The sequence below is a fragment of the Mustela nivalis genome (assembly GCF_964662115.1).
Source record: "Mustela nivalis genome assembly, chromosome: X".
Taxonomy (NCBI): domain Eukaryota; kingdom Metazoa; phylum Chordata; class Mammalia; order Carnivora; family Mustelidae; genus Mustela; species Mustela nivalis.
This window is the reverse complement of record NC_139040.1, coordinates 45,982,251-46,009,741: the sequence shown is the minus strand read 5'-3', so window position 1 is coordinate 46,009,741 and position 27,491 is coordinate 45,982,251. Positions and strand designations below refer to the sequence as shown.

Here is a 27,491-nt window from a genome sequence, read left to right as displayed (position 1 = left end):
AATGATAATCGACTTTATGAGAGACATTGAAATTGAGGGATTTTCTATTCTGATATATAAACATTTACTATGACAAAAATTTACTAAAGAAGCTACTTTATGTTATAACCTAGGAAGACAAACGTGCTCAAAATCGCTGAGGAGCTTTCTGGGTATTCTAATCATCCCCAGTTGAGGCTTGGATGTTCATTATACCTAGGATTTATTATCAATACCTTTTCTACCTACTTCCATGAATATTCTAGGCCTTAATAGTTGATTTTTAGCAGCAGTCTTCTCTTGAAGTATCAATATAGGTAGACAATGAAACAGAGTGAAGCCTTTCTCATTAGGAACTCATTATGTAAGTTTCAGGGAACACTAAGATTCCAAATCAAAACAGTGAAGATCAAATTCTATGGTCAGCAATTATCTAAGAGGAACCACGTCATCCAGGTTCCATTGTGCATTTTCCTAAAGCCTTATTAAATTTTGTTTAGATCATTGAAATCCAGGAAATCGACAACAGCTGGGATATTCCAATCTGTTCCTACAGAAATAATCCATTACTATTTTTTCCTAATGTCCAATTAATAAATGAAACGACTAGCTACCATGAGTTCCTGACACCTTTGTTTGGTTCAGACCAGTTACTGAAAATGGATCTTACTAATCCTTCAAGTCATATAGGTTTTTGGGTCATTAGAAACAACTGTCTATTCATTTTTGGTCACTTAATGGTAGAGAAATAGGTGCTATAATGCTTACTTAGTAAAAACATTCTTACAAATCTAATGAGTTGACTTGTTTTGGGGCACAGTGAAGTATGGGTTTTTTCCTCTCTCTTCAGGGCCCCCCAGTCTTTACTTCTACTGATCACTGTGACTGCTAACATCCCAGAGCCAGGTGGATGGAGGAAAAAAAGCATTTTGATAGGAGAAAAAGACATCTTGCTTATGTCATTAAGTGAATGATTCCTTAATAAATAGGGAAGAGCCCGAAAAATGGCATCAAAGTTTTAAATTTATCTTTTTGAGAAATGAAACATTCATAAACCCCCTTAGTAAAAACGATGATAAAGAGCCTCTGTTGACTAAGTCATCTTAAGACGGAGTTCAAGTTTTTGCAATTATTTCCAACAGAACAATGTAAGCTAATGACAATTATCTGACTTTTAATTATAATATAATTTTACCTAAAATTAGCAGAGTTCCAGGATTTTCTTTCCCAAATGGAGAGCCTAGATTAAGTAATAAAATTTTCACTCATTAAGCAAAGAAAAAAATCCTTCATTTCTTGACAAGTAAAAATAAGTAAAGCAGAAATTGCTATTCACACTGGATAAGACCATGTTTAAAATAACAGTAAGAATATACATAGTGTTATATAGGGATGGGGTTCTTGGTGATTTTATGTTGTTTTATTATTTATGCTTATTATTATGTTTTGTCATTAATTATTCAATAAATTTTTTATTTTAAAAAAAATCACCCTAATTACAAATCTTCTTTGGAGGTGAGAGGGAGGGGAAAATATGACCAAAGGCAACACCTGGAATCAACGGTATCACCTGGGATCAAGTTGTGTAGCTGTCAACAACCACTGCTCTCAGGCCTTGTTCTACTCATGGCGTTCCAGAAAGATTTATATAGTTCTTTCCCCAAGAAAGGATCCATGGCCTTTTCCATTAGTATGACCTCATAAAAATCAGTGACATCCAAGTTGAATCCAATCAAAAAAGAGATGCCAGGGAGTCAGCCTGAGAGGCATGTTACCAACCTGATCAGACCAAGTAACTTGTTGGAGATTCAGGGGAGAGACTAAATGCAGATTAGCACCCTTGTTCCTATAGTTCAGAAGTTTTCTTTGTTGAAGTAGAATTGAACCTTCCTGGGATCCAGGCTGGAGTATTGGTGACAGCGTTTGCTCAGACTCTTTGCCAGAGTCTGAGGACCACATAGGAAGACTCCCACCACAGACCTGCAGGAATCAAACAATCGAAAGGACTTGAATCCAGCAGAAGGGGCTAACGTCAGTGCAGATGGAGAAACTGCCTCTGCCAAGCCTCTACTACTGCCAACATCCTGCCTATTCAGCTGTTGACTCCCTCACATTATTCATGGTAGTTTTCTCACCTTTTCTGCCTGCAAGCCCCAAATGTGCTCTCAGCCCTTGTCACACTCTCAGCATACAGCCTTGCCTAGACTGTCGAGAGAACAGAAACTCAGGAGATAGTGCAGGGTAGAGGCAAAGTGCTAGACCCTGGAGCCCTTGGAGCCGGCTATCTGGGTTGGAATTGCAGCTCCAACACTTAGCCCCGCTGGTTGACTTCAGGCAAGTCTCTTTAACCTCTCTGTTGCAGGTATCCCCCCTATAAGATGGGGATCGAAATAGTCCCACCTCACAGGGTTGTTTTGAGGTTTAAATGAAAAATCTATGTAAAGCAATTTAAAAAATGCCTGGCACACAGCAAGTGGATATGTGTTTGCTACCAGTAGAGCCATCCACTGTGCATCTGTCCCCACACCACAACTTCTCACACTGCAGAGGTGATGTGCCTTCCTGCCAAGGATAATCTTCCTAACTGTGCTCTGGGTCTCACCCTCACCTTCCCTCTCTCATGCCTTCCTCTCCCTTCTTTTTCACTTAATTCAGATATAATTCACATGTCATAACATTCAACTTTTTAAAGTGTACAGTTAGTGCCTTTTTAGAGAGAACAGGGAGGGGGAGAAGGAGAGAAAGAAACCTAAGTAGGCTCCACATTTAGCATGGAGCCCAGCACGGGGCTCGATCTCAGAACCCTGAGATCATGACCTGAGCCAAAATCAAGTCAGACCGTAAACCTACAGAGTGACCTGGGCACCCCTACAGTTAGTGCTTTTTCATATAGCCACAAAGTTGTGTACCCATCACCACTATCTAATCCAAGAACATTTTCATCATCCCCAAAAGAAACCTCATTCACATTAGGAGTCAGTCAGCCCCCATTTCCTCCCAACCACCTTCACCCAGCCCCAGACAATCAAATCTACTTTATATCTCTAGATTTGCCTGGTCTGAACATTTCACATAAATGTAATCATACAAAGGTGCCTGGGTGGCTCAGTTGGTTAAACATCTGCCTTCGGCTCAGGTCATGATTCCAGGGTCCTGGTACCGTGCTCCGGCAGCAGGCTCCTTGCTAGGCGGGAAGGCTGCTTCTCCCTCTCCCACTCCCCCTGCTTGTGTTCCCTCTCTTGCTGTGCTTCTCTCTGTCAGATAAATCAATTAATCAATCAATCAATCTTTTTTGAAAATGGAAAGCTACATACATATCCAGGGCAAGATGTGTGCTCAGGAAAGACCTGAGAAGAAACTAGTCTCCCTCCCCTGGCTGATCTCTAGATTCAGTGCTAGCAGGAAGTGAAGGCTGAGGAGTAGAAAGAAAAAAGAATGAAGAATGATGAACAGAGCCTAAGAGATCTGTGGGACAACATCAAGTGGACAACATACACATATGAAAGTCTCAGAAAGAGAAGAAGAGAAAGGTGCAGAAAGAATATTTTAGGAAATAATGGATGAAAATTTCCCAGATTTGATGAAAATACATGAATCTACATATTCAAGAATCCCAATGAGCTCCAAATATGATACTCAAAGAGATCTACCCTGAGGTATAATGAGTCCCATGTGTCAAACTGTTAAAAACCAAAGACAAAGAGAGACTCTTAAAAGCCGCAAGAAAGAAGTGATACAACACATAAAAAGAATCTTCGGTAAGATTTTTAGCTAATTTCTCATTGGAAACATTGCAGGCAAGAAGTGAAATGACATATTTAAAGTGCTGGCGGGGCACCTGGGTGGTTCGATCAGTTAAGCATCTGCCTTGGGCTTGAGTCATGATCCCAGGGTCCTGGGATCAAGTGCTGCATGGTTGGGGGGGTGTCCCTGCTCAGTGAGGAGTCTGCTTTTCCCTCTTCCTCTGCTGCTCCCCCTGCTTGTGCACTCTTGTGCTCTCTGTCAAATAAATTAAATCTTTAAAAAATGAAATAAAATAAGTGGAACCATACACTATGTGGCCTTTGAGGTCTGGTTCTTACGCTTAACATGCTATTTTCAAGGTTCGTCCATGTTATACCATATGTCAGTACTTTGTTCCTTTTTTTACAGCTTAATAAGATCCCACCGTGTGGACATACCATATGTTGTTTATCCCTTATTCTGTTGATAGATAACTTGACTTATTTTCACTTTTTGGCTATTCTACATGCATTCATGTATAAGTTGTTGTGTGGCTAACAAAGGCTGTTTTCAATTCTCCTGGGTATATACTTAGGAGCAAAATTGATTGCTGGGTCATGTTGCTACTATGTTTATCATTTTGTGGAAATGCCAGAGTTTTCCCAAAGTGCCTCTCCATTTCACATTCCCACAATCAATGTGGGAGGAACTCTCCTATACTTTCTCCACCTCTTCACCTACTCTTATTGCCCATCTTTTTTTTTTTTTAGGTTTGTTTATTTGAGAGAGAGAGAGCGAGTGAGAGAGCACAAGCGGGGTGAGGGGTAGAGGGAGAAGCAGACTCCCCGCTGAACAGGGAGCCCAATGCAGGGCTCAATCCCAGGACCCTGAGACCATGACCTGAGCCGAAGTCGGATGCTGAACTGACAGAGCCACCAAGGATGGGCCCCTTATTCCTCACCTTTTATTATGGCCACCCTAGCCCTCTCTCCATTTTGGCATATTTACTTTATTCTTCTCTAGTGGCTCCTGTTCTGTCTGTAAGTATGCTTAGATCATCATTAAGTTAAATAAGCATTTCCTGAACCCTGCCACACCTCCAACACTGTTGACCACACTTCTCTAATATTTCCTTCCTTGGCTTCTGAGACACCATTTCTCCACATTCTCCTACTTCTTCCCTGGCTCATCTTTCACCCTTCCCACATGATGTGAGCATTCCTTACTCTGTCCTCAGCCACCCACTCTCCTGGCAATCTCATCCATTCTCACAGCTTCAGCTATGGTCAGCTCAATAATTTTCATAATCACTTACGTTTAAATGCTGCTTTACTGTTTACATAGCATGTTGTTTAATGTTTACAAGTCTGCAAGTGAGTCGAGAGGGTGTTTACTAACATAACCCCCGTTTCATAGATAAGAAATCAGAAGATCAGAGGACTTTCTAGCTCGAGTTCCCAGAAATGGAAAGTGTCAGAACTAGTGTTAGGACCAAAGATCATCTGAATCCGAGTGACTAAGTGTTCTGACCATTGCCTCGTGAAGCCTGTCCTGGTCACCCCATGTGGGCATAGACTTTCCTTCCCTCCATGTCCATGTACTTGTTTCATGGAGTGCATCATTCTGTTTTGAGTGGATTGTATGCACCTCTTATTAAAATGTGTGCTTCTTAAAGGTGAGAACTATATTCCATTTCTCTTTCAACCTCTAGAGTAGTGAGTGTTGAGCTTATAGAAGGTAACCAATAATGTCTGTGGAATTGAATTGATCTTCGGCTGCCAGATTGTTCTAGGAACTTATCTAATGATCAGCTCAATCTCCTTCCCCTTGAAATGACTGATTTCATGGCACAAGATTTTCCTATATGCTCTAATATATCTCAAGACTCTTCCAGAAATACAGAGGTCAGGTCATCATTTAATTAGATAATATACTCCAAACCTTTCTTACTTTAACCAGGGATTATTAAGGCCCAAAACAATGCATTTGAATTTTTCCAGTTTTCCATTTTATTTGGTAATACTGATCGGAACTGAATCCCCTTGCCTCACTGTTTGAATGGAGGACTTGTAGGGGCAGAAAACATCTTCTCATTCATTACAAGGTCATACCCTTATTTGGCTAAAACCCCAGATGAAATTTTGTTCAGCTTGAAGTGAGAATCTGAGAGTGGTGCAAACAGTTTCTGCCCTAGAGACCTTTTCCCAAAGAGTGTTCAACATGCTATATTTTTCCTAAACCTTAACTCTGCAGACTCAGCTAACTAGAGAAGAATATACTTACCTGGGGTGGGCATTAGCTATTGTAGAAAACTCATTGTCCCACATGGGTCTCCCAAAAGAGGTTTTCTGTTTCAGACCTGTCAGGATGTCAGTGGCCTTGTCAAAGTTTAATGCGGCATGACCGGCCTGAAGGCAAAGAAATAAAAGTTAGAAAAAGCAGGTCCTGACAGATGTCTCTTCCTTCAGCCACTTTTAAACTTGGGGGTGGGGGTGAGGGAAGGTAAGAAATCCTAAGAAATAATTATTTCCAATGAGCATGCACGACCTTGTCTGACATTGATCTTGCATCTAACATGAGAATTAGTGTGTTCTCTGAACTCACAATGTTGCTGTCCCATCCGGTAAGGAAGAGACGGTAGTTTAGAAAATCCGCTTTGCCTAATTCCTCCATCTCACGCTCCAGAGATGCCAACAGGTTATTGAACCAGGCAAAGGCACCTGTCTCCCTGCAGATCCAGTAGAAATAGATCTGGAATCAGCAAGAGAGAACATAACCTTATTCAAGTGTCTTTAAGATGTCCATTTGGTGACATGACTATTATATATACTCTCTATTTGTTGGTCACATCTGTGAGTGATCTGAAAAATCAGTTGTACAAAAGCAGCATAAAGGTCCAGAGTTCTTATGACATCCCTTAAGGAAAAAGACTTCCAACATCATCTTTGGTTCTAGGTGATTTTAAACTCCAAATTAAAAAGGAGGACCCCGGTCCTATGATAAATCTATGGAAATGGATGCCTTGGCAGAGAGAAGAGATCACTCATTCTCATAGCTCCAGGGACCAGTTGTAAAGAAGTTAAGCCATGAAAGCAATGGGCCAGTCAGGCCTAGACCAGATGAAAAGAAGTATGAGGGAGTTACCATTTGTGTTTTAAGGTTGTGATCTGCATGCCGAAATTTGTACCAGATAGATTTTAAGATGGAAGCAAAGGGGGTGACCCCAATTCCTGCACCGACCAACACAGCCACTTCATACTGGAAGACATCTTCACTGACAGTGCCAAAGGGACCATCCACTTCAATCCTGGTGGCAGACAGAAGACAATGGGCAAGTGAAGTCTTGCCTCCACTCCCCACCTCAAACATCCCTCCCAGGACATAGCTGCTCCCATGGTTCATGCAGTGCATATTTATTTTAATCATATTTCGATTGCACCAGCCTTAAAGTACAACAAGGAATTGCTTTCTCTTTTCTGCCTGTCTGCATCTGCTGTGGGTCTCGGCTGCTCTCCAGGACCTACCTGGGAATTGGTGACGGCTGCTGCTCAAAAGCCCTGATGAGATTTTCTGTCCAGTCACCTGCTGCTCTGATATGAATGGAGAAGAAGTCTTCCTCTGGAGCAGAGGTCAGAGTAAAGGGATGCCACTCCAAGTAAGAGATGGAGGGACAATTAACAAAAATATACTGTCCCACTTCCATACTGAAGCCACGCTTGTTCATCTGCAATTCCAGGACTTTGGATGGATGCATGACAACCTATGAATGAAGCATAGAGGCCAAAGGAGGCAAACTCAAATGGTGACGGGAGCAGGCAGATGAAATAAGTCAGTAAAGCAAGAGGGCTAGTAATGGTGGTGAACTGCGAGCAGTCCTTTCGAAAGAGGGCAGTGGTGACTGTCCAGACAGTGGGGGCACTGTAGAACCCACTGTTCCACATGGAACTCAGCATTATTCGGTCGTCTGATTCTTCAGTAGAAGACAGAAGGGCCATTTTTCTTTTATTGTGAAAGCCTCCCTCTGGATGTTTAAATGTCAGCAACCAATTCAACTTTCCATTCAGTGTGCAGGCCAACTGGAGGATGTCTGTGGGCTGGTCCAGGCTACCTGTTTGTGGCCTCTGACGAAGACCCATGCTGATGATCTTGGCCAAACCCTTTTCCCCAAAGTTCTGTCCAGCACTGGGGGAACTAAAGTGTGTTGCCCCAGTTCCTTCTTATTCCCTCCAGGGTGAAAACATGGCAATCTATTCCTATAATCAGGAAGAAAAGAACTCTTATCACAGCTAGGGGAAAGTGCATATTCTTTTTTAAAAAACTTTTTTAAAGATATATTCATTTATTTTAGGAGAGGAGGGGTAAAAGGAGAGGGAGAGAGACTCCCAAGCAGACTCTGCACTGAATTTGAAGCCCGGCATAGGGCTCCATCCCACAGCTCTGACTCAGATCAGGACCTGTGCTGAAACCAGGAGTGGGACGCTTAACTGACTATGTCATTCATGTGCCCCAAGTACATATTCTTTTTTTAAAGTTTTTTTTTAAATACTCTCTACACCCCATGTGGGATTTGAACTCATGACCCTGACAGCAAGAGTCACACTCTCCTCCCACTGAGTCAGCCAGGTGCCCCGGAAAAGACATAATTTTTTTAAAGATTTTTATTTATTTGACAGAGAGAGATCACAAGTAGGCGGAGAGGCAGGTGGGGGTGGCGGGGGGTGGTCGGAAGCAGGCTCCCCACCGAGCAGAGAGCCTGATGCGGGGCTCTATCCCTAGGACCATGACCTGAGACGAAGGCAGAGGCTTAATCCACTGAGCCACCCAGGCGCCTACATATTCTTTACCTTGGTAATCACAACCTTCTGCTGTGAGCGGTAAAATCGAAGAATCCTTTCAAAGATATAAAGAACTCCTGGTGCAAGGATCCACTTCCAAGACTGCAGAAAGAGAGAGAGAATAAAGAATGGGTTACATATTAATCTTCTGTTGAGGATTTATATGGGTAGCAGTTCATTTCTTCATTCAATAATATTTATCAAGTTCTCTGATGTGTATCATTATCAAGCCACTAATTTCATCAAATCTTACAGATGGAAATGGAAATGAAAAAATTATAACAGTTTTGTTTGCTAATATGTGACTCATAATGCAGGATCATTTCCTGAAGTTTTACAAGTCTCACTAGGAAGCAAAAGAAAAGCACAGAAATAAAATATGTGGTAATTATACATATAATATATATTATATATATTGTTTTTTTTAAGATTTTATTTATTTGACATTCAGAGATCACAAGTAGGCAGAGAGGCAGGCAGAGAGAGAGGAGGAAGCAGGCTCCCTGCTGAGCAGAGCCTGATGCAGGGCTCTATCCCAGGACCCTGGGATTATGACCTGAGCCGAAGGCAGAGGCTTTAACCCACTGAGCCACTCAGGCGCTCCTATATATATTCTTAAATTACATATAAATGTTAATTTTAAGACTCCAAGACAGTCTTCCAATACAATTTGTCCAACCTGAAAAACCAACAGAGAAGCAGATGATTAAAAACAAAACAAACTAACAAGGGAAAGCATGTGGCTGACACCATTTGTACCACTACATAAAACTTGGTATTTACCTGTCACCTCTTTTCTCAGGTGCTCAAAACACCTAACATAGTAACATACTTTTAATCTTCTCTACATATTTTTTAAAAGCAACCTTTCTACCCCCCTGAGATTCTCCCAATGGTAGTAGGTTGCTTCCTATGCACAGGAACTACTAAAAATGTATTTCCTAGCAATGCTAAGTCATGTTCTTTCTCACACAACTGCTTCAGCATGAAACATCAGAACTGTGTGGAATGAGGTTTTTTTTTTAAGATTTTATTTATTTATTTGAAAGAGAAACAGCACAAGTAGGCAGACAGGCAGAGAGAGAGGGGGAAGCAGGCTCCCTGCTGAGCACAGAGCCTGATGCAGGGCTTGATCCCAGGGCCCTGAGATTGTGACCTGAGCCAAAGGCAGGGGCTTAACCCACTGAGCCACCCAGGTGCACCTGGAATGAGGTTTCTTATGCTGTTTCAGGCAAACAATTTCCTTGGGTATCTCCAGGGAGGAAAGAGGCAGAGATGTGGCAGGTGAACTTGAGAGTGGGTATTATATAATTTTGATGCTACTCCTTATTTGGAAAAAAAAACCATTCTCCATGTCTTCAGAGAAAACACACAAAAAATACACTTAGGAAGTGGCTAATAACAACATGGCAAAAAAAAAAAAAATTTGACCTCAGAAATATTCATAGAAGTGAATTTTAAACCAAAATAGCACTTTAGTCTCTCAGGTTGGAAAACAACATCAAACAATAATGCCCACTATTAACTGGGATGCAGGGACATGGACACATTCACATGTGCAATCAGTGCAGGGACAAATTAGTAACATCTTCCCAGAGAACAATTTGGCGATACATCCCAAAAGTCTTAAAAGCATTCCTTCTATTTGACCCAGAAATATCACTTCTAGGAAATGGAGCATAAAGATATAATTAAGGTGTGCACAAAGTATACGAGTATAGGAATGGCTCTATTATTTACTAAGAAAAAAAAATGACAAAAATGGTATACCACACAGATTTTTTTTTTTTGCTAATACCCAACTGTCTTTTTCCATTTTTATTTTTATTTCATTTTTTTGTATTGAGATATAACCAACATATACCATTACATTAGTTTCAGGTGTACACCATAATGATACAATATTTGTATATATTACAAAATGATCACAATAAGTATAGTTAATATCCATCACTATACATCATTGCAAAAATTTTTTTCTTGTGCTGAGAACTTTTAATATCTACTCTCTTAGCGAATTTCAAATATGCAATACAGTATTATTAACAATAGAGTCGCCATGCTGTACATGACATACCCATGACTTATTATTTTATAACTGTAATTCTGTATCTTTGGCCACCTTCACTCATTTTGCTCACTCCCACACCCCCTATGTCTGGAAACCACCAATCCGTTCCCTGTACCTGTGAGTTAGGTTCATTAAAGTAAGATTCCACATACAGTGAGATCATACAGTATTTGGCATTTTTCCATCTGACTTATTTCACTTTGCATAATGCCCTCAAGGTCATTAAAAATGGTCACATAAGGATTCCTGGGTGACTTAGTGGGTTGAGCCTCTGCCTACGGCCCAGGTCATGGTTCCAGGGTCCTGGGATTGAGCCCCACATCAGGCTCTCTGCTCAGCGGGAATCCTGCTTCCCCCTCTCTCTCTGCCTGCCTCTCTGGCTACTTGTGATCTCTCTCTCTGTCAAATAAATAAATAAAATCTTTTTTTAAAAAATCACATAAAAATGACAAAATGGTATACACATAGAGCTTTTTAAAAACAAATATTTCAGTGAAACAGCAGAAAGAGAAATTAAGAAAGCAACACCATTTACCATTACACCAAAAATAATAAAATACCTAAGAATAAATTTAACCAAAGAGGTGAAAGACCTATACTCTGAAAACCATAAAACACTGATGAAAGAAATTGAAGATGATACAAAGAAATGGAAAGATATTCCATGGTCATGGATTGGAAGATAAATACTGTTTTAAAAAGTGTGTCCTGGGGCACCTGGATGGCTCAGTCATTAAGCATCTGCCTTCAGCTAGGGTCGTGGTCCCAGGGTCCTGGGATCAAGCCTGCATCAGGCTCCCTGCTCAATGGGTAGGCTGCTTCTCCCTCTGCCTCTGCCCCTGCTTGTGTTCCCTCTCTCACAGTGTCTCTGTCAAATAAATAAATAAAATATTTAAAATAAATGTGTGTACTACCCATAGAAATCTGCAGATTTAATGTGATCCTTATCAAAATATCAACAGCATTTTTCACAGAACTAGAACAAACAATCCTACAATTTATGTGGAACTACAGAAGACCCCAAATAGCCAAAGCAATTTTGATAAAGAAAAACAAAACTGGAGGCATCACAATCCCAGACTTCAAGTTAAATTACAAAGCTGTAGTAATCAAAACAGTATGGTACTGGAACAAAAAAGACACATATGACAAGGGAACAGAATAGAAAACTCAGAAATGAGCCCACAACTGTATCATCAATTAATCTTCAACAAAGGAGGAAAGAATATCTAATGGGAAAAAGTCTCTTCAACAAATGGTGTTGGGAAAATTGGTCAACAACATGCCAAAGAATGAAACTGGACCACTTTCTTATATCATCCACAGAAATAAACTCAAAAATGGATTAAAGACCAAAATGAAACCACACAAATCCTAAAATAGAGCACAGGCAGTAATTTCTCTGACATCAGCTATAGCAACATTTCTCTAGTTATGTCTTCTGAGGTAAGGAAAATAAAGGCAAAAATAAACTATTGGGACCACATCAAAATAAAAAGTTTCTGCACAGCAAAGGAAGCAATCATCAAAACTGAAAGGCAACTTCCAGAATGGGAGAAGATATTTTCCAATGACATACCTGATGAAGGATTAGTATCCAAAGTATATTAAGAACTGATCAAACTCAGCACCCATAAACCATTTTTTAAATAATGCAGTTAAAAAAATGAGCAGAAGACACGAGTTGACATTTTTCCAAAGAAGACATACAGAGTGCCAACAGACACATGAAAAGTTGCTCAACATCACTCATCAACAGGGAAATGTAAATCAAAACTATAATAAGATATCACCTTAGACAAGTTAGAATGGCTGAAATGAACAACACAGGAAACAATAGATGTTGGCAAAGATGCAAAGAACAGAGAACCTTCTTGCACTGTTGGTGGGAATGCAAACTGGTGAGGTCACTCTGGAAAACAGTACAGAGGTTCCTCAAAAAGTTAAAAATAAAACTACCCTATGACCCAGTAGTTACACTATTAGCTATTTACCCAAAGGATATAGAAATAATAATTCAAAGGGATATGTGCACTGAGATGTTAATAACAGCATCATCCACAATAGTCAAGTTATGGGAAGAGCCCAAATGTTCATCGACTGATGAATGGATAAAGAACAGGTGGTAAGTGTGTGTGTGTGTGTGTGTGTGTGTGTGTGTGTAATGGAATATTACTCAACCATAAAAAGAATGAAATATAAAAAAAGAATGAAATCTTGCCATTTGCAATGACATGGATGGACCTAGAGAGCATTATGCTAAGAGAAATAAGTCAGTCAGAGAAAGACAAATGCCATATTATTTCACTCATACGTAGAATATAAGAAACAAAGCAAATGAGTATAGGGAAAGGAAGAGAGAGAGGCAAACCAAGAAGCAGACTCTTAAACATAGCAACAGACTGATGGTTACCAGAGGGAAAGTGTGTGGGGGGATAGGTGAAATAGGTGATGGGGATTAAGGAGTGCACTTGTGATGAGCACTGAGTGTTGTATGGAAGTGCTATATTACTAAATTGTACACCTGAAACTAATATCACACTGTATGTTAACTAACTGGAATTTAAATTAAAACTTAAAATTTATGTATAATACATTTTAATATATATTTATTTAAATTTATTCTATTTTATTTTCTGACTTCAAGATCTTTCTTTTTTAATTTTTTTAATAATTTTAATTATTTGACAGACAAGAGATCACAAGTAGACAGAGAAGCAGGCAGAGAGAGAGGGGAAAGCAGGCTCCCTGCCTAGCAGAGAGCCTGATGCGGGGATCAATCCCAGGACCCTGAGATCATGACCCAAGCCGAAGGCAGAGGCTTAACCCACTGAGCCACTCAGGCACCCCTTCAAGGTCTTTTTAAAGCTTATTAAGGGAACACTTTTTGCAATCCTCCAGTATTAGAAAAAAAAATTCCCAGGTGGTCTTAGGATTCTTTTATAATTTCTTTCCTTTCTTTAACATTTAAATCCTTGATCCATGCATTCTTGATTCATATTTTAGTATAAAGTGTAAAATCAAGATTCAGCTTTTCTTCCTGGATGGATAACCTATTGTCCTAAAAAATTGTTGAATGATATATATTTTTCCCAACTGATTTTAAATGCCAACTTTAGGGGATTTTTAAAAGATATTATTCTCATTTTTGATGAAGACCAAGATATTGCTCTTAATTCTACAACTGATTTAAAGACTTTAATCACCCTCAGAGCACTTTGAGACACCACAAATCAACCTTTTCCTTCCATTTATTCCTCCATCTCACATATTTTATGAGCATGCAAAGGTAAACCATGATATCCACAATAATTTTCCCAAGGCATACCTTGAGTTCCCTGGAAACCAATTTCTTGATTGTCCACTATTTAATAATTTCCAAGCATGTTCTTATATCACCAAAGAAAGCTGACTTTGAGAGTGCTTTTTTAAAAAAGTTGAACTCCTAGAAACAGAGACTAGGAAGGTAGGTAACCAAGGCCTGAGACAGGAGGTGGGAGAGTGATGGAAAATGCTGGTCAAAAGGAATGTGACTTCAGTCATAAGATGAATAAGCTCTGGGAATCTAATGTAAAGCATGGTGACTACAGTTGATAATACTCTATAGCATACTTGAAATTTGTTGAAAGAGTAGATCTTAAGCGTTCTCACCACACACGCACAAAATAGAAACTATGTGAGGTGATGGATGTGTTTATTAATCTCATTACAGTGATCATTTCACCGTATGCATGTATCACTTCCCCCAAGAAAACTGATTGGATTTCAGTGGTCAAGAGCACAATCTTTGGAATCTGGAAAGCCTGGGCTTGAATTCCAATTCCACTAGTTACTTACTGTGAGAACTTGACAGTTGAATCTTCTTGAATCCTCGTCCTATTGTCTCACAATGGAGACCAAAAAAATACCTACCTCATTGATTATTGTTTTGCATAAATGAGATAATCCATATTACACAGTAAACCTGTCCCGTGGTAAACACTACTAATAATGTGAGGTATCAGCATGCCTGGGTGGCTCAGTTGGTTAAGCAGCTGCCTTCAGCTCAAGTCATGATCCCAGCATCCTGGGATCACTGAGTCCCACATCCGGCTCCTTGCTCAGCAGGGAGCCTGCTTCTCCCTCTGCCTCTGCCTGCCACTCTGTCTGCCTGTGCTCACTCTCTCTGACAAACAAATAAATAAAATCTTTTAAAAAATAATGTGATGTATCATTTTGGAGAGGGTCTCACAACATGCAATAACCATTAGTCCTTCCTCTTCAGGATCCCCTGTTGATGGTAATTCCCCAGGCTGTTGTCAGTGATACTGGAGTTCCTTGATGGTAGGAACCTTGTGAATATATCCTCCATAGGACTCAGCACAGTGCTGAACTAATAACAGTAACAATAGTAAGAGTAATAATAACCACAACAAAAACAACTTCCAGCAAGAGTCTACCCTTGCCTATGGGGCTCTTACCTCAGCAGGGAGCCCTTCAAATTGGGGATGCTTGCAGTGGGACTCCTGATCATCCCAGTGCTTGAAAGATTCTGCACACCTGTGAGGATGACTCTCATTCAGGCTCTCTTCTGTTTGACTCCGGACAAGTCCACTGAGACAGAAAAAGAAGGACAGTTTGGGGCAAAGAATTATGCAAGGCCAGGGGCTGGGGCATGAGAATGAGGATTTGAGGACCTTACCCAATGCCGTGAATCCCTAAACCAATTATATAGATGATAAAAATATGGTGTGTGTACCAGAAGACCTCAAAATAACTCCTCCGGATAAACTCCATAGCTGATGTCACCATGAGAACCAGAGCTACTGTGATGATCAGGCCAGTGAGACCAGCAATGCTGGTAAATGTCACATACTCCACTGTCTACAAAAGGAGAAATTTCAGCCTGACACAACAGGTGCCAATCATACCATGCCCTTCCATACGCGTGACCAGATCGCAGATGCTTTGCCATCGAGTCAACTCACCATGTTTGGAGACTGGAGAGGATTTAGCCAAGAATCTTCCCCTTTCTCTTTATGAGATAGGGTGGAGAGAACAAAGGCAAGGGACCCATCTCTGGCCTGTCGGCTTCTGCTGTAGTGTTCAAAGTTGAACAGGTGTGCAATGATGTGAATGGCTAAATGGAAAGATGACGGTGAATTGAAAATTGTCTCAGAAACATCACTGCAGGCATGCCCCACTAGCAAAGGAGAATCCTATAGATAGTGTCTAGCAGAATGCTGAGTCCATGGGAAGTGCCAGATAAATCTTGACTGCAGCGAGAACGAAGATCTTTGTATTCTCATTCTGTTCCCCCAAAGAATCAAATATAAGTTCCATGAAAATAGGCATACAGGGGCACCTGGGTGACTCTGTTAAGTGTCTGCCTCCACTCAGGTCATGATCCCAGGGTCCTAGGATCCAGCTCTGCATCAGGCTCCTTGATCAAACTGCTCAGTGGGAAGCCTGCTTCTCCCTCCACTACTCCCTCTGCTTGTTCTCTTGTTTTCTCTGTCCAATAAATAAATAAAATCCCGAAAGAAAGAGAGAAAGGAAGAAAGGAAGGAAGAGAGAGAGAAGGAAGGAAAGAAAGAAAGAGGAAGGGAGGGGTGGAGGAAGGAGGGAAGGAAGGAAGGAAAGACGGACTGCCTACAGCAGTGCCTGGTAAATAGTGCCAGGTGTTTGAGAAATACTTTCCGAATGTCTAAATGTGGAGATGAATGAAACTATACTCTGAATGCTCACGAGCTTGCAGATTTGTGGTTTGCATCAGTTACCTGTGAGTAGGCAGATCATATATGCTACCAGCTTGTGGAAGGTGAGGCTATGACCCAATTGCTTTCTCAGGGTACGCCCGCAAAACTACAAATGGAAAGTGATCAAGGTCAGGTGTCTCCAAGCAGTTTATAAAATTCAGTAACCCATAACCAACATGTCTTAAAGCATACCAATACCCACCCACCCTTGCCTACCCACTTGGCTACCAAAGGAGACCCCTGGTTTCCCTTCCTAGGAGATTGAAGGTATTGGGTTGCCCCACTGAGGAGTTCAGGGTCTCTTGTCTTTAATGTGAAAGTTGACCTAGGAATGGTTGGGACTCACTGAGCAGGTGCCCCTCAGGAAGGACAGCAGATTTCGACACACAGGAAGCAGGATCAACATGCTGTTAAAATTCAGGCAGCGAGCAGAGGCTCGGGCCCAGGCCAATGCCGACTAGAGCAGAGGAGAGAAGAGATCATCAGCTGCTTCATCCCGTCATCTAGGAAGTGAGAACAGCCCAGTCCACCTGTCTGAGACCTGGAAAAGGGCAACATCTTCTTCACCCCTTTCTCAGTAGCCAGCACACTAGGTCTAGGCTCTCTGTTTGCAAAATGACAGAACATTTGCTTAACTTAACAGTAAATTGAGAAATTCTCATGACAAGTTGCTTGGAGATATTTGACTATACATCTAACAATACAAAAGAGAATAAGATTCAATAATTCCACATTAACATATACATCCCATTGATGTAATACTTTGTAATGAGTATCTTTGCTTAATACACTCAATTATTGGTGTGCCTGGGTGGCTCAGTTGGTTAAGCGTCTGCCTTCTGCCTTTGGTTTGGGTCATGATCTCAGGGTCCTGGGATGGAGCCCCTGTGTCATCGGGCTTCCTGCTCATCAGGGAGTCTGCTTCTCCCTCTGCCTCTGCCCCTCACCCCTGCTCAGGCTCTCTCTCATTATCTCTCTCTCAAATAAATAAATAAAATATTGAAAAAAAAAACACACACTAGGGTGCCCGGGTGGCTCAGTCAGTTAAGCGGCTGCCTTCAGCTTGGATCATGATCCCAGGGTCCTGGGATTGAGCCCTGCATCAGGCTCCCTGCTCAGCGGAGAGCCTGCTTCTCCCTCACCATCTGCCTGTTGCTCTGCCTACTTGTGCTCTCTCTCTCTCTGTCAAATAAATAAAATCTTTGAAAAAATACACTCAATTATTATTTTACTGTCATTTGCAAAACAATCTTGAAGATTGTATATATTTTTATTTGCATTTTAAATAAAGCTTATATATTTAGAAGTATAATTACAGACGGTGACTAGTTTTTCTCTTTTCTGTACTTTCTAATGTTGCCATTATAAGCATGTACTCATCATGTAAACAACAAAAAAATTAACCATTTATATTTAAGTCACCTTTAATGATTGAATACAGCTTAGGCAAAACTAGTGAACCCCTCAGAGCAAACATTTTAAACTCAGGCCAAGATTTGAGAAAGGAGAGCTTCTGAAAACAGAATTTCAAACTGATTTCCTTGGGTGGCCACGCAGCATACATCAAGATCAGTCTGCTGCAGCAATACAAGTTGCCAGAAAAAGAGACGAGGAAGCCATGCTTCAAGCCAAGTACTTAGGCCCCAAACAGGCTTGATTAGGTATCAGTTAGACAGAACATGCTCAACTCCATGATGGTCAAGTCCAACTTCCCTCCTTGACTCTGTGCAACTGGTCTCTGAGTCAGCTCCCTGTACTTGGGGCTGCAAGCTATAGACTGTACCAATGTCATAACGGCCAGCCTTACACGTGTGCCAATCAGCGACTCACCAAAAGGAAGAATATGGGTCAGAGTGAACAATTTCTTCTTTTTTTCCTCTCTTTTCCCCCCTAAATTTTTCTAATATTTTTAGCACAAAAGCTCGTTTTCCATGAGACACCTAAACCCAGAGCAAGGTGACATCAAGCCAAGCCAAGATCTGCCTGACGTCCATAATGGCTTACCACATTCGGCAGCGCAGTGAACAGGAGCTGCCCTACTATTTTCCATTTCTGGCTCTTCCATATGACCTGTGTTTTCTCCCTCTGCTGAGTCACACTCCGACTGTTTTTCAGCAAGACATTCTGTTCCGTTTCTGAGTAAATTTTCTCTGCTCATCTTAAAGATCCTGCCTTTCCACATTGGTTTGCGCAGCTTGCTTATTTGAGACACAGAGGTTTCTTAAAGCTAAAATCAGCAAGTGAGTGGAAAATACAGGACTACACTTTCACAGTTCCATATTCTGGAGGGGCGATCTGTATGGGATGAATTCTTTTTAGAGGAAATCTTCTTTCCCCATTGCAGTGCACCAAAATATCCTGATTTATGTGCACTTCTCAATATCAACACCACCTGATGTTCCAGTTCAGCTACTGCTGTCATTAATGTCTTACTGACTATGAATTTAAACTGCTTCTCCTGTTACCTATTTGCTCTGCTTCATAATGAATCAAATAACTCTCTGGATTTTCCTAGAGAAAGCACAAATTCAAGAAATAACTACAGAATGATTAAATAAATTATGGCACATCAATGCCATGGATGGTTAGGGCCTTCAAAGGATGAGAGCTATATGCAGGGGAGTTGGAGTGGTAAATGTTTAAGAACCAGTTTTCCAGGGAAGAGCGGAGATCTTGATTTGCCAATTTACGTGATGTCAATACCCCTGTCATGGCAGATTTCAAGATACCAATTTGCTGTAACTGAACACCATGAATACAGGGCTGGGAAGAGATGTACGCAGAGGCTATTGCAAGCTGGTAGGAGCTAGTTCCAGCATACCACTAGATACATACCCACATGGAAAGCTATCTGAACTACATTAAGTATAAGAAGCAATTTCCAGGGGGGAGGGGGTTTGGGAGAAGGGGGTGGGATTATGGACATTGGGGAGGGTGTGTGCTTTGGTGAGTGCTGTGAAGTGTGTAAACCTGGTGATACACAGACCTGTACCCCTGGGGATAAAAATATATGTTTATAAAAAATTAAAAATTAAAAATTAAAAAAAAAAGAAGCAATTTCCAGCCAATATCAACAATACAATCCCTTTCTTGGTGAAAACAAAACAAAAAACCCTCAAACACACCAAAAAAACAAACAAACAAAAAGACCTCTTTGCTATAGTGTGTGTTTTTCTAAATTCATAGAATGGTACATACACCCAAAAAAAAGGCAAATTTCACTCTAGGCAGGAAATTAAAAAGTGAATAAGGATAGTACCCACCTCAAAAATAAAACTTGTGTGTCTGATGCATCTGTGAACTTACATCAGTGTATCTGTATAGACACACACAGAAACTATTAACAGTGGTTATCTCTGGGGAATGGAATGGGAGGGCAATTTTCACATTTTTACTTACACATTTCTGTATCATTTGCTGTCACAGAAAGTAGCATTATTTATAATTAAATGTTTTTAATAGAGAAGATTTTAATAAATGAAGTGAATGAAATGTCCACAGGATATCAGCATGATTCATTTTTCTGCTGCAGACTTTTTGGTCATAAGCTAATTAAGCTCTTAATAACTAGTCACATCTATTGCATCACTCTCTTACTAAAAAGCTATTTTTAAAATAAATTAACACTTCCTTTAGAGTTATGGTTTCCAAGGAAGGATCAAGGAACAACATTTAAAATAGAAAACAGCAGGGTGAAATAAGCCATGAACAGAACATTCAAATTGGTTGTGATCGCAACATGGATCCTTTGATCATAGAGAGAAAAGAAGTATTTTTTAGGACAAACTCTTTAAACATGTACCTTGGACAGGTCTTTGTGGAAAGCCAATGATCTAATCAAGATGAAAGTGATTTAACCAAATCCCTTACCTGCTACTGAAAAACTCACTAGAGTTAGCAGTCAAATTTGCTTTTCTAAGACTGATAAGCCTATGAGACAATTAGTCTCACCTCCATGCTTCTCTCTGGTCACCTCCACATCCACGTGCCCTATCCACTCCACACCCTCCCTCTTCTAGTCCTCACCTACCACTTCCACAGCCTTCTCCATCCTGTTATTCTCACCCGACCCCTGCCTTTCTTCAGGTCTTGAGTTCTGCCATGCTACTCACCCCACAGATGCCCTATGTATCCCTCTTTTTAAATGGAGAGGTGTTTTTCCATGAGATCAGTCCACAGCAGTGGCTTTCAAGCTGTTTATTTACTTGTTTTAAACCAAACTCTTTCTGGAAATCATAAGCAGGAGTCCATAAGACAAATAAAGGCTGAGGGGCGCCTGGGTGGTTCAGTTGGTGAAGCCTCTGCCTTTGGCTCAGGTTGTGATCCTGGGGTCCTGGGATCGAGTCCCAAGTGGGGCTCCCTGCTCAGTGGGGAGCCTACTTCTCCCATCCCTTTCCTCCCACTCATGTGGTGTGTGCTCTCTCTCTCTCACACACACACATAAAAATGAATAAACAAATCTTAAAAAAAAAAGGCAGGTAAAGGCTGCTTTGAATGAAGTAGGGGCAGGGGCAGGAGGTCTACTCAGCTTTCCCCTCATACCCCATGGTAGTACTTGAGTCATTTTTAAATGACTGCTTAATAGTTTTCTTTACTGTGTGTTTTTATCATGAGGTCTGGGGAGTGTGCCTTACATAGAGCTGTCAGATTTAGTGAACAAAAGTACCAGATGCCCAGCTAAATCTGAACTTTAGATTTTAAAAAGTGAGTAATTTTTTTTAGCATACCTATGTCCCAAGCAATACTCAAAATATAGTTATACCAAAAAATGATTTATTTTTCTGGAATTCAAATTTAACTGGGAGACGGGGGCACCTAGGTGGCTCAGTCGTTTAAGCACCTGCCTTCAGGTCAGGTCATGATCCTGAAGTCCCGGGATCCAACCTCCCCACACCCCCTCGGGCTCCCTCTTCCTCTGCTCTTCACCCAGATCATGCTCTCTCTCTGGGTATCCTGTATTTTTTTTTCTGGGTGCCCTAACCCTAGCAGAAATTGGGGCATTTGGGTCTCAAAGGAGCCAAGGTGACAAATAACAAAAAAAAAGAAAAGAAAAGAAAAAGAAAAACAAAAATAAAAACAAACAAACAAAAACATCCCTAGAGATTCTCCATATCAAAAGTGTGATACTCACCCCCAAGATTTCTCTTGTATAGTAGTACTTATCGGCTTTTTCGTATGACTGGAAGGCATGCACAAAGAGGAAAATATTCAGCCCCAACCAAGTAGCCTGGAGGAAGAAAAAAACAAGCAAAGAACCAAGTAAAATTTGGATATGGGAAGGAATAGATAAGGGATAGAAAATAGTGTCACCATTTTGGCTCTTTTATGTTTATCTCTTTTTTTTTAAAGATTTTTTATTTATTTATTTGACAGAGAGATCACAAGTAGGCAGAGAGGCAGGCAGAGAGAGAGAAAGGAGGAAGCAGGCTCCCTGCCGAGCAGAGAGCCCAACGTGGGACTCGATCCCAGGACCCGAGATCATTACCCGAGCCGAAGGCAGCGGCTTAACCCACTGAGCCACCCAGGTGCCCATATCTCTTTTCATTGTAAATGAATACAATCCCTCTAGTATCCAGCTTACTTTCAGAGAGAGTTAGCACTTCAAGATATGCATTTGTCAGATGCTAATGACCAGGATCAGCAAACCAAGTCCCATGGGCCAAATCTAGCTCACCATTTATCTTGTACAGCCTGCAAATTAAGAATGGTTTTTACTTTTTTTGTTTGTTTTCACATATTTATTTTTTAAATATTTTATTTATTTATTAGAGAGAGAGAGAGAGTGCACAAGCAGGGGGAGCAGCAGGAAGAGGGAGAGGGAGAAGCAGGCTCCCCACCAAGCAGGGAGCCCAATGCGGGGCTTGATCTCAGGACCCCAGGATCATGACCCAAGCTGAAGGCAGACGGCTAACCAACTAAGCCACCCAGGTGTCCCTGTTTCCCCACATTTAAATGGTTGGAAAAATCAAAAGAAGAATAACATTTCATGATGTGACAATTACATGAAATTCTAATTTCAGTGTCCATAAATAAAGTGGTACTGGAACCTAGCAACACCTACTTACTCTTATATTGTTTATAGCTGCTTTCATCATTCAGTGGAAGCAGTGAGTAGCTGTGAAAGAGACCATAGGGCCTAGCAAAGCCTAAAATACATTCTACCTGGCCCTTTGCAGAAAACATTTGCCAACTTCTGGACTGGAAGCATTCCAACCATTGTAACTAAAAGATGGCAATAAGTGAATAAATGGATTTTTAAAGAAACAAAGAATAAATTTAACATCTATAACAATACCAATATGGAAGGAAAAAATGATTCCTGATGGGCCTGCCTCTTTAATTACTCCCTGACACACATTTTCCTGTTTTTAGATTGTGAGTCTCTTCAAATTAACCTATCATTGCTCTGGACTCATCTGAGCTCCTAAGACTGCTTTTGTCTATTCCAGGCTCTGTCGCTGCACTGGCAAAGGGGAATTTGGAACCCACTGCCCCATTACCTTGGAGACCAACCAAGGCAGCTCTGGACCAAGATTTGAAGTGCTACTTTGTAACTAAGCAGAACTCTAGGGCACTGGGAGGCCCTTAATATATATTGTTGGCCCCAGGATGGATCAGAACGATCTCAGTCTGACAAGTAGAGAGCCTTTAGCTTAGGGCATAACTTTTTCAGATTCCCTAGATCTGGACCTCTCACTCACACACCTCCATCAGCATAAGCATAGTGATTTAAAGTGATATTGGAGGGCGCCGGGTGTTTCAGTCATTAGGCATCTGCCTTTGGCTCAGGTCGAGATCCTGGAGTCCTGGGATGCAGTCCCACATTGAGCTCCTTGCTCAGCAGGAAAACTGCTTCTCCCACTTCCCTACCACCCCCCCAACTCATGATGCTTGCCCTTATCCTCTGCTTTTTCTCTCTCTCCCTCAAATAAATAAATAAATAAATAAAATCTTAAATAAAGTGATAGTGGAGTCAAACTCCTTGGGCTCAAATTCTAGCTTCACCACTTTCTAGCTCTGTAATTTTAGACAGATACGTTATTTAACTCCTCTAAATCTTAGAGAGAATAATGATATCTACCCTCAGAGCAATGCTGTGAGTCTTACATGAAATAATTATGCAGAGTGATTAATACAACAGTCGGTGCATAGTAGGAGCTCAATAAATGCTAACTCCAGATCTAGGTTATTACCAGTCTTCACTAATCCATTTCTTCCTTCATCCTTTGCTCAGACTACATTTCCAGTACTGAGTGTCTTTCAGAGATTCTTGATCCTAATAGAAAAAGAGCAGTGACAGCCACAGACACCTCAAGAGTTCCAAAGACAGAGAGAGCAGAACAATTTCAGGATCTGAGAGTTCTTTGCCTCTGTGTCAGACCATCACCAACTGTAGGCAAGGTGAATACAGTGACATCTGGGAGTAAGGCATTCTATTTCCCACCTTCACTATCATTTCCTCCATTATGGGTGGAAAGTGAGGTAGAAGACTTGGCCAAAAGGGTAGAGAGAGGTAAGAATGGTTTTTTAATAATTTATTTTTTTTATTTTTAAAAATAGTGCCAGGGGTGCCTAGGTGATGCAGTCTGTTAAGTGCTTGACTCTTGGTTTTAGCTCAGGTCATGATCTTGGAGTCTTGAGATCAAACCCGAGACCAGCTTCCTGCTCAGCTTGGAGTCTGCTAGAATCAATCAATCAATCTCTCTCTCTCTCTTTCTCTCCCTCTCTCTCTCTGCCCTGCCCCCCTGAATGCTCCCTCTCTCTCAAATTAAATGAATAATTTTTTTTAATAGTGTGGGGCATCTGGGTGGCTCAGCTGGTTGAGCATCTGCCTTTGGCTCAGGTCATGATTCCAGGTTCCTGGGATTGAGTCCCAAGTTGGGCTCTCCACTTAGTGGAAAGTCTGCTTCTCCCTCTCCCTCTGCCCCTTCACCTCCCCTGATCATGCTTTCTCGCTCTCACTCTTGCTCTCTCTCTCTCTCTCTCTCAAATAAATAAATAAAATCTCTAAAAAATAATGCATAAGTGTATATGTCAGAGATAGCAGGAAGTCTGAGCCTGCCAGCAAGATCAGTAGGGGGTGGAAATTCAAAGCTACATAGTTAAATGTGAGTCACTAATAATGGGTGATGAACTCTCCGAGCAAAAACTGAGAGATACAAAATGCAGAGGATTTTAGAACTAGAAGCAAACTTATATTTGTATCTAATCTAGTTATTTAATTTATCGCACGCACACACACAGATGACCCAAAGCCTAGAGAGAATAAATAATTTGATCAAAATCCCTCAACACCAGAAATGAAACTCATTACCAGGTTCCCTGTCTCTTCAACTAGTGCAAACGGAATTAAATATACAGGATCGAGTGTTGAAAATATAAAGCATAGGGTAACCTGCCAAAATAAGCACTGGGCCTTTTGTTGAATGCAAAACAACCAATCTTCCAAGGGAATATGATTGCTCTTCACACCTTTTTTCCCTCAAGCACCTGGGCCATCATAGGGGACCCAAAGGAAAAAGATGGAAGAAAAGAGATTACCCCAGAAGGGGATGACACGAAGATCTAGGAAAATGAGAAAGGACAAAGGGAGTTTCAAGCTCGGGGGTGGCTCAGAAATGGAAGAAAGAGTGGGGAGAGGTGTGTGTGTGTGTGTGTGTGTGTGTGTGTGTGTGAGTGTGTAAGGAGAAGGAGGTTGTGCATATGTGGCATGCAGGGTAAAGAATTTCTGGCCTGAACACTGGGAAGGTGGGTTTGAGTGATCGTTCTGCAACCCATTCACAGTGTGACATATGGGTCTTACTTTCCTTGTGAAAAATAAAGGAGCTGCTTTATAGCTGCACTAGGCAATGCCATAGCCACTACCCACATGTGATCACTGGAAATGTGGCTAGTCCTAATGCAGATACACTGTAAGTGCAAAATACATATCAGGTTTCAAAAACTTAGGAAAAATAAAAGACATTAAATGATCTCATTATTATTTTCTTTTGTCTTTTTTTAAATATTTTTTTGAGTAGAAAGTTTATTGGAAATTATGTGTCAAGCTAACTGAACATTAAAAAAAGATGAAAATTACTTAAAACAAATTAAAAACATCTATAAAAGTTCAGGACATTTCGGTATTTAAAGATAAAACTAGGAAAGTTATAGTATCATGGTTAAGAAAATAATATTTATGAGAAGCTATACATTTTTTAATTATTGAAAACAAATATCTAACAAAATGTCTTCCCATTGCTCTGGGGGAGAAGATGAGGACAAATATTTTGTATTTCATTTATATATATTTGTTAAAAGATTTCCCATATGACATTTCAAATAGTCCCATTTCCCTTGTATTTTGGTATCATACATGAATTCACACAAAGGAGATGGAATGAATAAAATTACAAATGTGGTAGAAAAGTAAACCACAGCACACCCAAATATTGCTGTGAATTACTGCAAAATTCGTAACCCAAACATGTAAGACATATTAGTTTTAGAAAAAGAGCACTGCCCACCCCCATCTTGTTAATATTTTCAATATTGATTACATGTTGAAAGGATAACATTTTTAAAAGATTTCTAATCTATTCATTTGTCAAGAGAGAAAGAGCACAAGCAGAGGGAGAAGGAGGCAGAAGGAGAAGAAAGATCCCCTCTGAACAGGGATCCCGACACTGGACGCGATCCCAGGACCCTGGGATCCTGACCTGAGCTGAAGGCAGATGCTTAACCAACTGAGCCACCCAGGCACCCTAAATGGATAACATTTTTGATATATTGGGTTAGACTAAATAAACTACTGGACATTAATATCACCTACTTCTTCTTACCTTTTTCAACCTAAGTACTAGAAAAATTTTTAACTACATATGTAGCTTACAGTCCATTTCTAAAATGGAGAGCACTGGGCCATTATGACCAAGAATATTTCTATCTCAAACATTCAATGATTTTATGAAATCTTGCTGTTGGTAGTACAGAAAGGATGAAGAGAAACAAAGGCTACATGGCAGTAGTTAGAAGTGACATGGAGGAGAAAAAAGATGGAAAATGAAAACACTGAGATTCCAAATACTTGAGGTTTATATCATTTGTCTCTTTACCAACCAATTTCTGGAGTTGGATTTTTTTTCCCTTTTCTAAAATGGTGAAATACATCATATACACAAGATTTTATAAAACATGTGTACTCTCAGAGTTGGGCTTTTAATGGATAACTGGCCTCAATGGGCCCCATATTGTCATAGAATATTTCCATTTCAAATAACTTTAGAAATATTAACAAACAGGCGCGTTTGGCTGGCTCAGTTGGTTAAGCATCTGCCTTCAGCTCAGGTCAGGATCCTGGAGACCCAGCATTGAGCCCCGTGTTGGCTTCCCACTCACCAGGAAGTCTGCTTCTCCCTCTGCCCTTCACCCGACTCGTGCTCTCTCTCTCAAATAACTAAATGAAGTCTTTAAAAAAAGAAATATCAACAAATTACTGTTTACAAATTACTCAAATTACTCTCTTAAGAATAATTCATAGATAGGAAACATTACTTACCAGAAACAAAACTGAGAACCAATGGTTAACCACCCAGTTGCCCATTGTCAAGAGCTGGTTTGGAGTCTCTCTAAGCAGCAGGGAAAATTCAGCAACCTGGATTCTGGTGAAGTTCTTCAGGGTTGGGACCTCTGTCTAGCTCAGAGTATGTGAGTCTTTAAGAAATGAAAGATAAAAAATTACCCAGAAAGCTTGAAGGAGTGAAATAAGTGCATTTTGCCTTCCTCCTCTGGACGGAACTCTGTTATCAGCTTGAGGAGACCAGCCCTACCTATGACAACTGCAGGGGTTTTCCCTGGTGGGGTTTTATCCCTTCAGGAAATAGCAATCTTCTTGAGTGAGAATATTCTCTGTCTTATCAATATGACCTAATGTGAGGCATTGCTTGCCTTGATAAGCTATTTGCAAAGGTTTCTCACTAAAGGCTGGGGCTATAAGCAGATGGCCTCAGGAGAAACAGGGCAGGAAGCAAGCTCGTTAAGCTTTAAGGTGGGCTTTCAGAACAGCTGCCACAGCTGCCCACTGCAATTTGGATCTCAGCCGGGCTAGCTCAGAAATGCTGCTATATACGTTCTCCTGAAGGATGATCTGGCTCTGGGGAGAGCTTG

General features: G+C 40.8%; 1 protein-coding gene across 1 annotated transcript; it reads right to left on the bottom strand.

Moving 5' to 3' along the window:
* Positions 1 to 1,135: 1,135 nt before the first annotated feature.
* On the bottom strand, positions 1,136 to 27,012 carry NOX1 (NADPH oxidase 1). The gene is made up of 13 exons (XM_082716886.1): positions 26,884 to 27,012; positions 21,478 to 21,573; positions 16,693 to 16,803; positions 16,368 to 16,452; positions 15,576 to 15,727; positions 15,290 to 15,471; positions 15,069 to 15,201; positions 8,547 to 8,639; positions 7,227 to 7,462; positions 6,847 to 7,009; positions 6,307 to 6,453; positions 5,986 to 6,110; positions 1,136 to 1,959 (listed from the first exon to the last, which is right to left on the bottom strand). The coding sequence occupies exons 1-13, from the start codon at positions 26,926 to 26,928 to the stop codon at positions 1,833 to 1,835; spliced, it is 1,695 nt and encodes a 564-aa protein (XP_082573012.1). The 5' UTR covers positions 26,929 to 27,012; the 3' UTR covers positions 1,136 to 1,832.
* Positions 27,013 to 27,491: the final 479 nt, after the last annotated feature.

What these genes read in the sequence shown, in the direction of transcription:
- NOX1 (XM_082716886.1), bottom strand. Translation starts at nt 26,928, where the DNA reads ATGGGCAACTGGGTGGTTAACCATTGGTTCTCAGTTTTGTTTCTG. An exon ending in CCGGATGGGACAGCAACATT is followed by an intron (nt 6,111 to 6,306) that starts GTGAGTTCAGAG and finishes CTTTGCCTTCAG; the next exon opens with GCCGGTCATGCCGCATTAAA. An exon ending in ATAGCTAATGCCCACCCCAG is followed by an intron (nt 1,960 to 5,985) that starts GTAAGTATATTC and finishes TGATTCCTGCAG; the next exon opens with GTCTGTGGTGGGAGTCTTCC.